Source organism: Eretmochelys imbricata, chromosome 3, assembly GCF_965152235.1.
Source record: "Eretmochelys imbricata isolate rEreImb1 chromosome 3, rEreImb1.hap1, whole genome shotgun sequence".
Lineage (NCBI taxonomy): Eukaryota > Metazoa > Chordata > Testudines > Cheloniidae > Eretmochelys > Eretmochelys imbricata.
This window is the reverse complement of record NC_135574.1, coordinates 73737639-73756374: the sequence shown is the minus strand read 5'-3', so window position 1 is coordinate 73756374 and position 18736 is coordinate 73737639. Positions and strand designations below refer to the sequence as shown.

Sequence of the window (18736 nt, the reverse complement as noted above, 5' to 3'; positions counted from 1 at the left end):
GATTAATAATATTTTATCAATTTTTGACTATGCTGAGAAGGAAAGCCCCCAGTTTAGTTCCTTGTATTATTTCCTTTTTCAGCTTTCATTTTACAGCTTAATGTTTAACATAAAATGGATAACAGAAAGACACTCAGATTTGCTATCAACACTTTTCAATAGCATCCTTTAGAAGAGAAAAATGCTGAAGTCATTCTGAAGCTATTCCGTTTTGTTAACATTACAATTTTGTTTCCACAGATTGAGGTGGGTGTTAAAATCTACAATATATTAAGGCCAAGATTTCAAAATTCATTAGTTATTTTGATGGTTCAACTTCTAGGTGCCCAACTTATTATTTTTATGGTGGTAGCACATATGGACCCCAATCATTAGGACTCTGTACAAACACAACAACAAAAGAGTCCCTGCCCCAAGAAGCCTAAGCTCTTTCAGTAGGCCTGATTTTCAGAGGACAGAGGTCCACACTGTCTAAAAAACTAGGCCCCGTCACATTATCTCCAACTGAGCATCAAAAAGCATGAATCATATTTGAACATTTTGGCCTAACCTAGCTCTGTGTTTCCCAATGGATAAACCCAATGTTCTTCTGACGATATTATCACGTGGTATTAAAACCAAGCTTGAAAATAAAATGGAATAATAGTTATATCTGATTGTACTAGCTCTTAAGCACACAATCTTCTTCATTTATAAGTAGCAGGATCTTAAAACTGTCCTGTTGGTTTCAAAAGCATGTTGACAAACTGCTACAACACCTCTCATTGGTCTTAGCTCTTTTGGGGACTGACTTTGAAACTTCTCTAAGGGCATGTCTATCCTAGAGACACTACAATCACCATAGCTATGTCGGCACCATAACCCATAGCGTAGACACAACCCACACTAAGAGAGACTTTTTTCTGATGGTATAAGATCACCACCTTCCCAATGACACTAGCTACATGGACGGAAGCATTCTTCCATTGACATAACTCTTGGTGTACACAGAGGTATGTCAGCATAGCTATGTTGGTCAAGGGTGTGATTTTTTTCCACACATGGCTATATAGTTATGCTGACATGACTTTCTAGTGTGGATCAAAAGGCTAACACTACATGAAGTGCTTAAAACAGCCCTAAAAATACTCACTGCAGCTGATTATTCGGTACTTCAAGTGTCATAGCTACAACGATATCCTCTTATTTCAAAGGTTAAAATGCTATATACAAACTCTTTTAATGTGGTTAAAAATCATTTGTTTTCAAGAGATATTTGATTTCTTTTTTAGTCAATCTCTATTTCTCTAATAACCTTCATGAATTTTCAAAACTAAGAAGCTTTACTTGCTCAAGCCATTTCCCCCATTTTCTCAGGCTATTCAGGGAAGCTTCAATGTGAAAAGATGAAGAATTTAATTATCTCACTGCATATCACTACCTTCATCTGCACTCCTGTAAAATCCTGTTTTCTGGCACCAAGAGCTTTAAATTTTAGATATGATAATTATTCGGCTATGAAGCCAATTTGTAGTGGTGACAAATCCCATTAAACATTCAAATCCAAATGTAGTGGTTTATGATAGAATCACCTTCCACTCCTGTAACCTCAGTGTGACAGTGAAATAGTATTTGAGAATCCAGACAGGCTATACTTTTAATAGTCCATTTCAGGAGGGTTTTAACTAACTATATTGAGCAGTTTTAATCTTAATAAAATTTGCTAATAGAAGTACCCTTAATTTATATTGTCATATTTGTTCAGCAATAGTTTAATAAATAGGACCAAGTGAGAAATCTTCTCACTGAGCACTTTTCTTTTGTCTTTCATCTCTTTACCGAGAAATTCTAAAATACTAATTAAAACCTAACAGCTGAATAAAAAAAATAAATATCCTAACAAATGTCATGCTTGTGCTAAATTAAAGGTCATCCCAGTAGAAACTGAGCTGCTGTCCTTTTTATATAATTTCCTCCAGAATAAATGGCTCTCTAAATAATGTCTTCATTCTTAGTTAGCACACTAAACTTGGCCATGCTCATTTGTCATTTGGCTTTGGTTCTTTATAGCCAACATTCAAACTATAGGCCTGATCCAATGGCTATTGAAATCAAAGCAAGACGTACATTGACTTCAGTGGGCATTGGTTCAGGCCTTCAAAGCCAGATTTTTAAAGGTGATTAGGTGCCTAAAGATGCAATATGGCACCTAGTGGGATGATCAAAAGTGCCTAGACACCTCACTCATTCATTTCAGAAATAGGTTTGAAAATCTGGCCATGACTTCAATGGGAGTTGAGGGTGCTCAGCACTGTATAAGCATGTTGCTGCCTCCTCCCAGTCCTTATTTCCAGATGGTAAATGGATATCAATGGAGCTAAAAATATATAATATTTTTTCAGTATTACTTTTCCAAGTAAGCAGTTGCTGTAATTGGGACAGATATAGTACGCAATGGTGAATGTGAAGAGGGGTAGCCTGTCCAGTTGCAAAACAATCTGTTTTAAAATGTGGTGCATGCTATGGGAAAGTTTGGAAATGTATGCTGTAAGGATTTCTCCTTTGCACTCTTGTGATTATTAGGCCTAAAAATTTACCGCAGTTGTAAGCTCCTATGTAAAAAGCATATGCATGTTCGTAAGATGTCAATATAAGATAAACATAAGAACATAAGAATGGCCATACTGGGTCAGAGCAAAGGTCCATCCAGTCCAGTATCCTGTCTGCCAACAGTGGTCAATGCCAGGTGCCCCAGAGGGAGTGAACCTAACAGGTAATGATCAAGTGATCTCTCTCCTGCCATCCATCTCCACCCTCTGACAAACACAAGCTAGGGACACCGTTCCTTACCCATCCCGGCTAATAGCCATTAATGGACTTAACCTCCATGAATTTATCCAGTTCTCTTTTAAACCCTGTTATAGTCCTAGCCTTCACAACCTCCTCAGGCAAGGAGTTCCACAGGTTGACTGTGAGCTGAGTGAAGAAGAACGTCCTTTTCTTTGTTTTAAGCCGGCTGCCCATTAATTTCATTTGGTGGCCCCTGGTTCTTATATTATGGGATCAAGTATTTCTTATTCACTTTTTCCACACCACTCCCGATTTTATATACCTCTATCATATCCCCCCTTAGTCTCCTCTTTTCCAAGCTGAAAGGTCCTAGCCTCTTTAATCTCTCCTCATATGGGACCCGTTCCAAACCCCTAATCATTTTAGTTGCCCTTTTCTGAACCTTTTCTAATTCCAGTATATCTTTTTTGGGATGAGGGGCAACATCTGTATGCAGTAGTCAAGATGTGGGCGTACCATAGATTTATATAAGGGCAATAAGATATTCTCCATCTTATTCTCTATCCCTTTTTTAATGATTCCTAACATTCCATTTGCTTTTTTGACTGCCACTGCACACTGCATGGATGTCTTCAGAGAACTATCCACGATGACTCCAAGATCTTTCTCCTGATTAGTTGTAGCTAAATTAGCCCCCATCATATTGTATGTATAGTTGGGGTTATTTTTTCCAATGTGCATTACTTTACATTTATCCACATTAAATTTCATTTGCCATTTTGTTGCCCAATCACTTAGTTTTGAGAGTTCTTTCTGAAGTTCTTCACAGTCTGCTTTGGTCTTAACTATCTTGAGCAGTTTAGTATCGTCTGCAAACTTTGTCACCTCACTATTTACCCCTTTCTCCAGATCATTTATGAAAGTTGAATAGGATTGGTCTTAGGACTGACCCTTGGGGAACACCACTAGTTACCCTTCTCCATTCTGAAAATGTACCATTTATTCCTACCGTTTGTTCCCTGTCTTTTAATCAGTTCTCAATCCATGAAAGGATCTTTCCTCTTATCCCTTGACAATTTAATTTACATAAGAACCTTTGGTGAGGGACCTTGTCAAAGGCTTTCTGGAAATCTAAGTACACTATGTCCACTGGATCCTCCTTGTCCACATGTTTGTTTGACCCCCTCAAAGAACTCTAATCGCTTAGTAAGACATGATCTCCCTTTACAGAAACCATGTTGATTTTTCCGCAACAATTTACGTTCTTCTATGTGTCTGACAATTTGATTCTTTACTATTGTTTCAATTAATTTGCCCAGTACTGACGTTAGACTTACCAGTCTGTAATTGCCAGGATCACCTCTAGAGCCCTTCTTAAATGTAACTTTTTGCCTGCTTGGAAATTAGTTATGGTCAAGTTGTTCTCAATAATGGATGTTATGAACAAGTGCAAGAGAACCAGACAGAGAAACTGGATTAGTCCAAACAACAAGGACCTGCTGATATGGTTCAAGGACTGTTGAAATCATGATGGTAAAACCAGAAGATTTGGTCCATTGATTTCTGGCTTCACAATTGGCGCGACGGATATTAGGCCTAACTGGTGGACAAAATATTGAGGTGATGAACTATGTAGGCCACCTTTTCCCCCAAGACACAAAGAGAAGACCAGACTAAAAGATTTTTTTCCTCAGAGGAAGGTCCCTAGGGTTTGCTCTTGTTCAAGGAATTTTGTTTTTCACTTGTGAGTCCTGAAAATCACTATATCATCATGACAACCAACACTCAGCCCAGCAGTGGGGATACCTACTTGCCAGCACTGCTGTCAAAGCTGATTCCCCACTCTGGTAACTTGAGTGCAGAGGGTGGGGGCCCGCAAGGATTTTAAAAATTAATACATTCCACTCCAGGCTTGTATTAAACTCCCAAGGTTACAGCTTTTCTCTGACCTTGGCTTGGTAAACACTGCCACCATCCAAATGCAAAACTACTTTTTGAACCAGAAAGGTGCACTTAGGAATTCTTTCCTGTGGGGTACCCTCAAGCCCTTTCACACACACACACACACTTCGGGGAAGAGAGTAGAAAGAAAACCAAAGGAAATCAGCTGTTGCCACCAGCTAATTAAACATGTGCACAAACCTCTTAGGACACCAAAAATCCAATCCTGTTCTTAAAAAAGGTAAATTCTATTAAAACAAAAAGAAAGAAAATACATCTGGAACTTAGGCTTTTGCTAGATTTTAAAAGAGCAATTCCAAAAATTAAGCACCCAAAATAGCTTTCTTGGGGGTTCAACTTAAAGGTTACAAGCAAAACACACACATCTGGGGTTAGCGCAAAGGAATCCACAAGCCAATAAGAAATAAAAGAAATAACCCTAAAGGCGTCTTTCTAGACATCCCCTGATTACTTACATATTTGGGGTTTCGGATAAGTAAGGTCAAGGTATGATTTGATACTTTTTCGTACCTGGTTTTAAAACTTTTTGCAGCATAACTGAAGCCCTGTCCTGCTCTGTCCCCTCTCTCTGGAGAAGGGCAACAGACACAAAAGGAAAGGTTTTTCCCCATTTTAAAAAGTTCTAGCCTTCCCATTGGTTCTTTTGGTCAGGTGCCCACTCCCTTTTCTTTACCTGGGGGACTTTTTAACCCTTTACAGGTAAAGCAAGCAGAGAACAGCCACCAAGTGGGACTTTATAGCTCGGTGTTCATAAAAGGGAGCTACCTCCCTTCACTTATCACGACCGCAAACATCTTGTTCTGCCTGCCTTCCTTTTGGGTCACTTTCTGTTCCCCCTGCTTTCTCCTCTCTCTCTCTCTCACTCTCAGCTTTTCATCAAATCCTGAAATCAACTGCACTGCATCAGCCCAGAGAGATAAGATGATCACAATCCTGTCCTGTCTAAGAAGAAAGGACCCAACCAGATGATGTCCCTGACCAGAATATGTACCAGAGTCCAAGCAACATGTGTTGTGGTCAGCCTAACACCCAAAGCATCCATCTGTGGTCAGCCTAACACCCAAAGCCGTCCAGTGTTCAAAAAACATCAACAAAAGCCATAATTCCTCTCTTTTTTCTATCCTCTCTCCTCCACCTTGTGTCTATCTGTCTGTTTGAAACAGAAGTGAATACTCTTCGCATATCAGGACTGAGAGTAAAATTAACCCTTTCCTTTACATAAAAGAACGGTTGTTAATAAAATAAGGGACTTTGATACTTTGCCTCCAAAAAGAGAGATTTTAAAGTTTCTGATTACATTTATTTTGCATAATCACTCAATTTTTTTCCAATATAAATGCTTGTTTTAATTTCTTTTTCTTTCTTGTGTTCGATCAATAAACTTCCAATTTTAGAATAAATTATTTTGGATGTTTGAGGGGTTTGTGATGAAGGAGGGGACTCCAGGCTGGGGCAGGGAGCTGGAGTGCAGGGGGCGGGGGTGAGGGCACTGGCTGGGGGGGCCAGGGATTAGGGGTTTAGAGTTCAGGAGGGGGCTCAGGACTGGGGTAAGGGGTTGGGGTGTGGGAGGGGGTTCAGGGTGCGTGGGCCCAACGGTGCTTACCACAACTCCTAGGAAGTGGCCACCAGGTCCCTACAGCCCCTAAGTGCATAGGCAACCAGGGAGGCTTTGCACACTGCCCTTGTGCCTGCAGGCACCGCCTCCGTAGCTCCCATTGGTTGCAGTTCCTGCTCAATGGGAACTGCGGAGCCAGCACGCGGGGTAGGGGCAGCACGCAGAGCCTCCCTGGCCATCCACATGCCTAGGGACCACCAGGACCTGGCGGCTGTTTCCAGGAACAATGCACAGCTATGGCAGGCAGGGAGCCTGCCTTAGCTCCGGGCCCCTGCTGTGCCACTGACTGGACTTTTAACAGTCAGGTCGGCAGTGCCGACCAGTGCCACCAGTGTCCTTTTTGACCAGGCGTTCCGGTAGAAAACCGGACGCCTGGCAACTCTAAATACAGCAGAAGTAAGTGGCCCTGAAGAGCAAAGTTCAGCTTTAGCAAGGTACATTGTACATGTAACAAAATACAAACAATCAGCTGTGCTGAATATATGGAAAGATATCAGTTGACAATACTTTTTCCTGCCAGCAATGGAATAGTAGACTCAAAACTCTCTCAGAGAATGGGGTGCTTATGAAGCAGCTATGAAAGTTACAGGAGAAAGTCCCTGGAAAATCTAGTTCTATTTGGCTCATCTTGAACAGAAAGTATTTAAAACTATGAATTGAAAATGCTCCCTATCAAAGATCGAAGTAGTACTGACATTTTAAAAACTGATCTTATTGATTCAGATTATCCTGATCATCCAGTTTACATGAAAGATTTTTGTCGTTTTGAAGTAATTCAGTGGTCTAACTATAAACCCATTCAAATGGAAATAAGGAGAAAGAGGGTTGTTCAGACTTTGAGAAATTGAAGCATTTCATTTAAAAAAAACTCACCCCCCACACATCATTAGGTTATAAAAACAGCTGCTAATATTCCAAATGTGTGGTAGTAAAGTCATACTTTTTAGAAGCAATACTCCATATTTGAACTCTGTAGAAAAGAAGAATCTCTCAGTGGAAATCACATAGCTTGCTAGTACAATTACAATGCAATTTATACATCCATTGACTAACCCAACTTTCCAGAGACTGCTCAATCCAATCCAATCAGCCACCTTAGGCAAAACTTCAGTCTGCCACCAGCCCTCTTCTATTCCTTTAGTAGTCTGTGGGAAACCCCCAGGTGCCTCCCCAACTGCTGCCATGTCTACCCCCCGAACCTCATGCATCTGTGTTAGACGACGATGGGGCAGACTCCGGCCCAGGGCTACCAAGGCCTCTGGGCCCTGGTGACAGACCCTGAGGGATGGGAATAGTTGAATATTCAGGCACCAGCAGGAGGGCAGCTCCCAGGGCCCCAGTTAACAGGCAGCAGCAAGCTGTCAGCCTTATGTCCCTACCCCACATGAGGCCACCCAGGCTGAAGGCGCAGATCTCCCTCACACAGGAGGCAGTTGGCTCCTTCCCACTGGACAGAGTGGGGGTCTCCACTCTTTGGCCCCCACACCTGACTCCCCCTGCTCAGCCCCACACCTTGCATTGCCAGTCCTCCACCTGGCCCCAAGCAACCCTTGCACCTTTATGGATGAGGTTCTTGCGGTCTAGCTTGCAGCCTGTGTCACAGTTCAGGGCACATGTATTTCCCCTCAGTGGTCCAGCCAGGGCCACCAACTCTCAGGCTTCCAGCTCCCCAGTTGTTACCTCTCATGGGTGGAAACCTGCATCTCATTCCCTTCTGACTAGGGTGTTTCTAGACTGCACAGTTCCCTGCCTTCACTGTGTTATTCCCAACACACCTGCTTGCTTGTTTTTCAGAGACTGTTAATGGTCTGACTGCCCACAGTTATAGATACTGCACAGCTCTTTTTATGCTAGCCTATTTTATTCTTAAGGTAAAAGCACCACAGTGAAAACAAATTAAATACAATAAAAGAACCTACATCTGTACTAATAAGTTTGTCAGAGGTTCCCCCCCACCCCACTTCACTCTGATAAGAGTTCTGATTGTCTATTAGTCCTTCCAATTCTTCCCTAAAGATTAGGGGCCCACCTTGGACCAGAGGTCCTGTCCATTTGGTGGATCAGAAAAGAGGCCATGAGCCAGTTTAAAACCAGGCTATTTCCTTTCTTTGTCCGTTGGTCCCTGGAGACTCCAGTTTGAACCAGTATATTCAAAACTCTTTAGGGGGTGGTGTTTCTCTGGAGATGTTCCAAACTGCATGAGTTTGCCTAATCACCCCTCATCCCCATTCTCCTGTTTACATTTTCCATGACCACACATTCACGATCCCTCAACAACACATAAACAATTGCATTTTTAATACAATGGACCCCAATGTTATTAAACCTAGTTCAATAAGGTTTAACTTAATTCACTGAAGCTTATTCAGGACATTGTCAGTCTGACACAGCCAGGCCCCTCTCCCTGACCAATTTCAGAGACCTGCTGCAAACAATGGAGGGGCTACAGCTGCCCCAAAAAAGATTGCAAGAACCTTATATAAAGCAAAGTGTTAGCAATGCCTACATTTAGGTTGCCTATAAGGTACCCCTATAATTAAGGTTTGGTTATTGAAGGGATCTATGAGATCAGTCATTCTAAAAGCAATAGACAAAATTATTGGAAAATTATAGACAATAGACAGTCCACAGACAAAATTATTGGAAAATTTGATCACAGTGAAGAAGCATAATCAAGGTCAAAAAGTAGAGTCACTTATGTGAAAATGAAGCAATTCTCAGCTATTGATTGTGGTATTTCAATTCTCAAGGACTAAGTTTCCTAGCAGATATTGGTATGATAATGTTATTTTTAAGAAAGACACCCCCTTCTCTTGCTCTCTCCTTCAGGAAAACACTTACAGGATTACACATTTTCAGCAATGGAGCCATCTAAAGTTCATGAAGATAAGAGAAAGTATGCACCCCACTTTTAAGATACTGTACTACCCCTTTTATAAAATTCAAAAACAAGCAAAAGAAAAACGTCAAGAGTCTATGTAAATGAGAAGTACCCAATGGGCTTTTGTTGTGAGTTTCATGGTATTTGTCATTCTTCTTAGAGCCCCAGCTCCTGGAGTCCTGTGATTACACATAAGAATCTCACTTTTTTAAACCAATGAAAGCTAAGTTTCTAGCCCTAGTGGTTGCAGAGAAAACCTGTAAACATGACCCAATGAAGCCTAAAGGCTCAGAAACCAAAATGTAAACACTTTAAATAAAATCATGATTGTAAGCCAACCTCATGATTTTTTATTTTGGGGAGGGGGGACAGTTAGGTGGAAGCTGATTCATTATGTTTGGATGGTTAGGTTTGGCTATACTGCATTTATTTCCTTCCTCACTTACTATCACCCCATGCAACATCAGTCTTATCACCCCACAATTTCCTAACAAAGTTTTTGTCTACCAATAGCAGCTATTGTTTGGTTGATTTTCAGCAAAGAAGTGTTTCAGAGTAGGAACCGTGTTAGTCTGTATCCACAAAAAAAACCAGGAGTACTTGTGGCACCTTAGAGACTAACAAATTTATTAGAGCATAAGCTTTCGTGGGCTACAGCCCACTTCATCGGATGCATAGAATGATGGAACATATAATAAGAAGATATTTATATACACACAGAGAAAGTGGAATATGCCATACAAACTGTAAGAGGCTAATTAATTAAGATGAGCTATTATCAGCAGGAGAAAAAAAAAACTTTTGTAGTGATAATCAAGATGCCCATTTAGACAGTTGACAAGACGGTGTGAGGATACTTAACATGTGGAAATAGATTCAGTATGTGTACTGACCCAGCCACCCCCAGTCTCTATTCAAACCCAAGTTAATGGTATCTAGTTTGCATATTAATTTGCTCAGCACTTTCTTGTTGGAGTCTGTTTTTGAAGCTTTTCTGTTGCAGAATTGCCACCCTTAAGTCTTTTACTGAGTGGCCAGAGAAGTTGAAGTGTTCTCCTACCTGTTTTTGAATGTTATGATTCCTGATGTCAGATTTGTGTCCATTTATTCTCTTGCGTAGAGACTGTCCGGTTTGGCCAATGTACATGGCAGAGGGGCATTGCTGGCACATATCACATTGGAATATATATATCCTCTTACTATATGTTCCATTCAACGCATCCGATGAAGTGGGCTGTAGCCCACAAAAGCTTATGCTCTAATGAATTTGTTAGCAAAGAAGTGGTACATTTTTCAGCAGATATTTAAAGTGTGGACAACATGTCCTACTAAATTATAACTATTTTGAGGCAGATCAAATTACTAAGTTCTGCATCAAATCACTCCCTCAGTATTTTTCAATAGAAATGATGTATGCAGCTTTTAATAATTTGAACCATCTTAAAATTGTTATTTTTTTCAAAGGATAGCAAGACAAAAATTTACAATGACAATTCACCAAACACCAAATAACTCAACTGGAAACAGGGTGAGTCACAGTGCCCCAATCTCAAGGTCAATCAATCAGTAAGCAAGACAGGACCTGTTCTTGTCACACTGCTAAAGAACACAGGGCAGTCAGGCAGGCTGCAGCCCACTCTTCGTGAGATGTTGCCAGGCATTATATGGGGGTGGGGAATGAGAGAAGAGAGAATGTGTTGGGTAGGAGGGGAAGCCATGTGACTACCACACAACAACTCTTGCAAAGGGAGAGTAACAAATGACTTTGAGAAAGGAAGGGCAGCCCCAATCTTAAGTCCCCAGACACCTAAGTGGAACTGGGGATCAACAGGAGCCCCATTCTCCATCCTTTGGACTTCTTCATAAGGCTGTGGAGTAATGGGAGCTGCCTGGAAGTGGGAAGCAGCATGTCCCCAACTTTTCTTCCTGGATCTCTTTAAAGTATTTGTGGAGTACTTAACAGCAGCGGGTGCATGCATCCTACACTAGGCCCTTTCAGCTGGGACAGGAGGGGACAAGATGTACCCCTCCTATCACCTCCCCCTTGCAAGACTGTGGGCACCAGACAGCAGGCAAGAGAAAATACCTCTATAACCTCAAGCCACTCAGAAGGAGAGTAATAAAAAAATCAGTCTGGGAGGAGAAAGAGCTCTACAGCCATTCCCATGGGACCAGGAGAGGCTGTGACAATACATCTCCCTATAAGAGGAAAGAGACAGCACCTATTCCCTCTGAAAAACTAGGAGGCGCCAACCAGACCGGAGCAGGGGAAGACAGAGTTGTCAGCAGCAGAATCAGACTGCAGAGTGGAAAGTGCCCCCTCCCCATCCCAGTCACTCCTTGAAATCAGACACAGGCGCCCCAACAACCTAGCCCCATAAGGTCGCCAGGTGTCTGGTTTTCGACTGGAACACCCGGTCGAAAAGGGACCCTGGCGGTTCCGGTCAGCACTGCTCAATGTGGTGTTAAGAGTCCAGCTGGCGGCGCTGCGGTACCCGGCTCTGCGCAGCTCCCAGGAAGTGGCCGACATATCCAGCTCCTAGGCAAAAGGGCAGCCAGAGGGGCTCTTTGCACTGCTCCTGCCTGCCTGGGAGCCGGATATGCCGGTCACTTCTTGGGAGTCACCTGAATCAGCACCACCTGGAGCCTGCACCCTCCCTTGCACTCCAAGCCCCTGCCCCAACCCTGAGCCTCCTTCCCCACACCCCAGCCCCAGCCCTGAGTCCCCTGTTGAACCCCAAACCCCTCATCCCCAGTCCCACCCCAAAGCCCGCACCCCCAGCCAGAGCCCTCATCTCCTCCTGCACCCCAACCCTCTTCCCCAGCCTAGTGAAAGAGACAGAGTGAGGGGGGGTGGAATGAGCGGGTGGGCATGGCCTCGGGGAAGAGGCGGGGTGAGGTATTCAGTTTTCTGCAATTTGAAAACTGGCAACCCTATCAAGCCCCTCTGCGCTCCAGGAAGAAGAGGAGAAACAGGTGTCCTGGCTGCATAGGGCCAAGAGAAGCAACATAGTAGGATCAGCAACTCACAATAAGAATAATACATGTATCTGGCAAAAGTGTTTTCCCCTGTTAAGTGTGGAGGGTCCCTCTGATAGCAACAAGGGAGAGAAATTGGGAAAATGTACTCAAAAACTGGAAGTTAAATTGATTTAGTAGCCCTTGCAGTGAAAGTAACTGGTTTCAAGTTGAAAGAAAAGAAGTACTAGTGGCACCTTAGAGACTAACCAATTTATTTGAGCATAAGCTTTCGTGAGCTACAGCTCACTTCATCGGATGCATTCAGTGGAAAATACAGTGAGGAGATTTATATACTCACAGAACATGAAAAAATGGGTGTTATCATACACACTGTAAGGAGAGTGATCACTTAATTCCACTGAATGCATCCGATGAAGTGAGCTGTAGCTCACGAAAGCTTATGCTCAAATAAATTGGTTAGTCTCTAAGGTGCCACAAATACTCCTTTTCTTTTTGTGAATACAGACTAACACGGCTGCTACTCTGAAACCTGATTTCAAGTTGACAGTGTTCCTTATATGTATATAGCAAGCTAAACCTCAACATTAACAAAAAATTTATCAGCTTCCAGGGGAGGACGAAGATACTGTTTAGACAATTAAGGATACGGAATATCTAGCAATACATGGGTGTTAAAAACATATAATTACATGGAATGTAATATAATTATAATGGAATGAAAAGGTCACTGTAGAGGCATTTAATGCTACAACTACTGTAGCTAAAAATTTAAATAATTGTATTTTGTTACTGAAAACAGACTTTTAAAGCAATTACTCCTCTAGTCTCAGGATAGTGTTAAGGTGACTCGCTACTTAACGAGATTTCAAAATAAACTTATAGATACTTATAGTTTAGAATCTCTCTGTCACTCACTCACTCACTCACTCACACACACACACGCAGTGGGACTGGTAGCAATGCCTATAAATTAAGGTTGCACAACACTTCCAATTAGAAGACCTGTTTTTCAATTGCTTTGAATTTCACCCAACTTCCATCATTTGGGCTGAAATTTTCTATGCTGGGTGTCTATGTCAAGCTGAAATTTTTTGGAGTGTTTCAGCTAAAATTATTCAGCGGTTTCTGAGAACAAACGACAGGGAAGATATGTTATTGTGCCATGTTAAAACATTTAGGTGATGTTTTCTGTGAAAAGCTCTAGCAGCCCAATGTTTTGGGGCATGGGCTTTAAATTTGGCAGAGGGGTCATCCCCATGAAAATCCACCCAATGTGGTCAAGTTATAAGCCTTTGGGCAGTTGGGGGTGGGGACGGGGAAAAAGCACAGTTCACACATGCTCCATAGTGGCTTACTAGAACTTCACAGCTAAATTCCCAGAAGATTCCAGCCACACTGGGCATGCTGCAGCCTGGGGCTGAGCAGGATTTTTCCTGCAACTGCATGCTGCTGCAGAACATGCTGGAGGTGACCACCTGAACGGTGAGCAGGGAGCCTGTCTCATCTGTGCTCTGAATGAGCCCCCAGCTATGCAGAGGGAACATGGAAGAGGAAGCTGCTTGGTTTGAATGAAGAGTGGACAAGAGCTGGACTTGCAGCAGGCTTAGGGGGAGTAGACTGGGGACATGGACCCTGTGGGGGTTGGGGGAGATTAGGACTGTAGTCTGAGAGGGGATGAGGAGATTGGGAATCTGTGTGGCAAGGAAAGGGAGATCTGACAGGCAACTGGAGGAGAACAAACTGGATGGGCAAAGAGACTGGGTAAAAGAGCCAGAGAAGGAGGGGATGCAGATATTGCATGTGGAGCATAAGAAGGGAGACTGGGAGCCAGCGGGTATGAGGAACATGAATGGAGTGTCTGGCAATAGGGAAAAGGAGAGAGATCAGGTGAGGAGCTGGGAAGAGAGGACTGGGAATGGCAACAAGACTGGGACAGGGAGTTTGAAGGGATGAAACTAGCACTTGCTGGGAAAGGAGACTGGGCCTACCTAGGTGAGAAGAATAGTGTTGGGACAAGAAGCCAGGGGAAGGAAAGAGACATGGACAGGCTGGAAGGGACAGGGCAGAAGTGATCCAAACAAGGCAGAAGTGATCCAGTAATATAAACTCCCCTCCAAAGGCTGGAAGGGAACCTCAAGATTCCCGAGTCTCAGCATGCCACTGCTATCAGCAAATATGAGAAATCCTCTGGTAAAGTGTCCCATCCCCCCTTAGTGATGGTCCACGTGGAAGATGACAACCTACTATTTCTATTATTTACTCCTTTACCGCAAGGGGTATAGGTCTTTGCTGTAGATCTAAAGGTTCAAACCTTGATCATGATCCATGTGGGCATCAACATGCACATTAATGATCTGGAAAAGGGAGTGAACAGTGAAGTGGCAAAGTTTGCAGATGACACAAAATTATTCAAAATATTAAAGTCTAAAGCAGACTGCGAGGAGTTTTTACAGGATCTCACAAAACTGGGTGAGACCAGGCAACAAAATGACAGAGGAAATTCAACACTACTAAGTGCAAAGTAATGCACACTGGAAAAAATAATATTAGCTATGCATATACAATGAGGGGTTCTAAATTAGCTGTTACCATACAAAGAAGATCTTGGAGTCACCATGAACAGATATATGAAAATGTCTCCTTAATGCACAACAGTGGTAAAAAAAAAAAAAAAAAAAGGTTAACAGAACGTTAGGAATTATTAGCAAATGGATAGAAAATAAGACACAAAACATCATAATGCCACTATATAAAAGTATGAATGGTGTGGAAAAAGTGACTAGAGAGTTGTTATCCACAATTGCCCACAATACAAAAAAAGGGGTCACCCAATGAAATTAATAGGCAGCAGTTTAATACAAACAAGAGAAACTCCTTTTTCACACAAAGCACCTGTGGAACTCATTGACATGGGAAATTATAATGGCCAAAAGTATAAGCAGCCTCAAAAAAGAATTACATAAGTTCATGGAAGAAAGCATCTTGGCTAATAGCCTTTGATGGAGCTCAAGGATGCAATCCCATGCTCAGGGCAACCCTAAACCTCTGACTACAGAACCTGGGAATGGAAGACAGGAGTGGATCACTCTAGAATTGCCCTGTTCTCTACACTCCTCCCTGAAGCTCTGGTATGGGCCACTGTCAGAGACAGGATACTGGGCAACATGGGCCATACTGACACAGTATGGTAGCTCTTATGTTCTAATATGATGCCACATAATGCAATTCCCACTTTTTCAGTTTGCTTTTTTTAAAAACCTAGGAAATTACAGACACAAACCCTTATACCTCTGTTAAAAGAACACTCTTAAAAAGTCTAGACTCCAGATTAAAGACAAAAACTAAATTATACTCTGAATTAGAAAAAATTGAAAATAATATTCACACTTACAAAAATTATGGATACTTTAATAGCATGATATGCAACTAAAGTGCATTATGTGCATTTCAAAAAATATAAATCTCATCCTTTTCAAAGACTCAGATTTAAATTGTAACTTGCTCAGCATGGAACCTGCAACCATTTTTTTCTTCAAGTTACATCATATTTCTTAGTGATTTTATAAGGGAAGGAAAATGCGAAGGTAAACTTACTCGGAAATAATCACTGCATGCTGCAAGTACTGCCTTATGGGCATGGAATTTCTGCTCTTCTGCAATGAGGGTGATGTCACAGAGTACACCATCACTTCTTTGTTGGTTCAGGGCTGCCAAGACAGCATCATTATGTGAACTGGATTGGCAAAGCCTCTGACCTGTCAGCATTTCTTGAATACTGCAAATGAAGGAAACAAAGAGAGTCTATCAACAAACATAAGACCTAACTCTGAGGTTCAGTAGTTAATGCTGATCAACATTTCTGGTTTAAAAAAAATAAAGCAGCTTGTGCCCAAACAAAGAGACGCTTGTATGTGGTATGTTTCGCACAGGAAAAGTTTCACATAATTTAGTTTTATTTTGGATAGAAAATATGTTAGATTTACAACAACTCAAACCCTGATTCTTTTCTCCTTTACTCCACTGTTGGGTTCAGTGTCCTGATTTATACAAGTGTTAAGTAAGAGGAGTACAAAGGTTTGGGGTTTTATCATCTTCTTACAGGGTAATAGAAAAACAACCAAAGTGGCCTAAATTAATATATTAGTAGAAAGGAATATTGAACATTCATGTAACCAACTCTACAAATTGTCTGGCTCACGTATTATCATCAAAAACAGTTTCTACTACTCGTACTTTGTAAAGAATTTTGCCAGCCAGAAGAGATTCCATCTAATTTTTCCTTAGCTATGTTGGTTCAGCTGAACTAATGGAGGTAAAAAGTAGTTCTGATTAGTTAAAATTGTCACTAAAAAAAGCAGATATGACTCTAAAGCCTCACAAGCAGCAGATCTGTGATACCAGAACGTTCATTTTTTTTTACTATTACTTTTCAGATAATACCTGCAATATAAGGTGTCAAAGCAACAGAACATACTATTCCATTATTCCTTGGTAATATTGTAAAAGTGGTTTCAACCAATAATTAGTCATTTGATATCAATATTTGCTACATTTTCACTTTAAAATATGAGCATATTTTAAAAATAAGAAGGGGCTAGATGGCTGAGGAATAAATAAGAGACTAGAGTCTTTCACTTTTAGGTTGCTTCTTTAAACCCAATTCAGAATAGCTGTAACTTAAAGTTGCCAGATGGCTACTTGGTGGTTTGTGTTAAGGGCTCAGGTGACTCTTACATGGTGCTAAGGACCAATACAGGTGCTTTTGCAAAAAGCATCTCCTCTAAATGACTCCCTGGTGTTTGGACAAAGCCATGGAGCTGATAGTCCCCGAGCTTCTGTGCTTCCCTGCCTAGATCTGCCTGATCCAAATCTCCTCCACTCCAGGAAACTGAAAGGACAACCTGATTATATGTATATAAAAAATAATAAATACATGGAATGGAGAAAGAAAAAAAATCCACATACAACTGGCCAGATCCTCTGCTGGGCTAAATCATGTGAATTGTATATGAATTTATACCAGCTGAGGGTCTAGTCCTTTATTTAGTTTCACACCAAAGAAATAAGTGCAAAATAATTTCTGACTATTCTGCTTGTGGAATCCTATTTATATACAATAAAGTACAGTTGTCAGGAAAGACAATCCTGTAAAAGCAATTTCTTGCTGTTTAACATTTATTTCCTTTCTGTAACTTCCATAGGAAATTCACTAAGTCCAGTCAAGATTTATTATTTTAAGCAGTCAGTGCTGTAAGTTCACACTGATAACTAAAAAAAAAAAAAATCCAACTGTGTTTTTTCAGGTTCATTCTTCAGCACCAACAATAAGGAACCTGGAACCAAAGCAAAACCAGCAATTCTGTTCCTGATGCTTGAGGAACAATAGAAGACAGTTCGGTCACGTGCATCCTCGTTTCCCATTTCTAACAGAAATAAAACACTGATTTTGTCCATAAACTCAGCAGAGTTGGAATCAGAGGGAGCAAATATTTGTAATGCACCAATCTCAACTTTTAGTAATTTTTCTGATTACAACCACATACTTACATACTTTTATGGTATGTACATCTGCATGTTCATTATGGACAGTTTCAACTGAAAGTTATAAACATGAGAGCATTGATTCACAGGCACACTGTGCCATTTTGTACCATTCTGCGAGTACAAAGTGGCCATAAAGCATAGTAGATCTAGGCAGTTCATTATCCCCCATGTCTGAGGGAATCTTCCAGTGTCGGGGTCATGGCAGAGGGAAAGGATGTATCGTGGGATACCACTGCCAAGTTGGTCCCAGTGAGATGTAGGCAGTGGGTATAAAATAGAGCAGCCTCCAGGGAACCAGACTGGTGATAGATCCTGCAGAAATTCCATAGCATGAATATATTTTGTATAGCACCCTCTGTGCAAACATTCCCAAAATGAATTAAATAATAATTATTTCCTTAAGTAAAGTAGCCAGTAAGAAGCATAAACAAGAGAGAAACAGATTGAGGTGTCAGATGGATAAGGAAAAATGGAAATGAGAACTTTGGAAGGGCAAGAAGAGGAAGTGCATGAATAAGAATGCTTTGCAGCCAGCCTTCTTATAGATGGCCGTTGGGAAAGTGCCCCAATCACAGCAAACAATCGCCTGCCACCATTATGACTGCACCAGTGCAAAACTTCACTGACTCCAGCGTTTTTTTTGTCTACACTTCGGGCATTCACTGGCACCGAAAATGCCCCCGGGCAAACTCCTAACGTAGACAAGGACATAAAGAATGAGAAACAACAGGGAATTGGAGAGGATTGTGGGGTTCAAGTAAATTACTACTGTCTCATTCATGCTTCATGTTGTTCATGATAATGGCAACAGCAACTCTTAAAGCAATCTCTTCCAGGTTATAATTTGGAGATGCAGGTGTTAAATGAATGCTTTTGTTAATGCATCATATGATGACTAATGCTTCAGTAAACACCATGCTAAATGACAATGACATCCTGCACTGCTTTAAAGTACCATACCTGAGGCACCTCTCAGATGGCAT

The 18736-nt window shown here is 41.5% G+C and overlaps 1 protein-coding gene across 7 annotated transcripts in view; it reads right to left on the bottom strand.

Moving 5' to 3' along the window:
- KLHL32 (kelch like family member 32) overlaps positions 1–18736 on the bottom strand; it is a 143341-nt gene extending 124605 nt beyond the window's left edge. For all 7 annotated transcript variants that reach the window (XM_077812837.1, XM_077812842.1, XM_077812841.1 and 4 more), the window contains exons 1-2: positions 18714–18736; positions 15804–15984 (exon numbers count right to left, since the gene is read on the bottom strand). In XM_077812837.1, the coding sequence (XP_077668963.1) occupies positions 15804–15984; positions 18714–18736 (204 nt within the window). The remainder of the gene's footprint in view (positions 1–15803; positions 15985–18713) is intronic.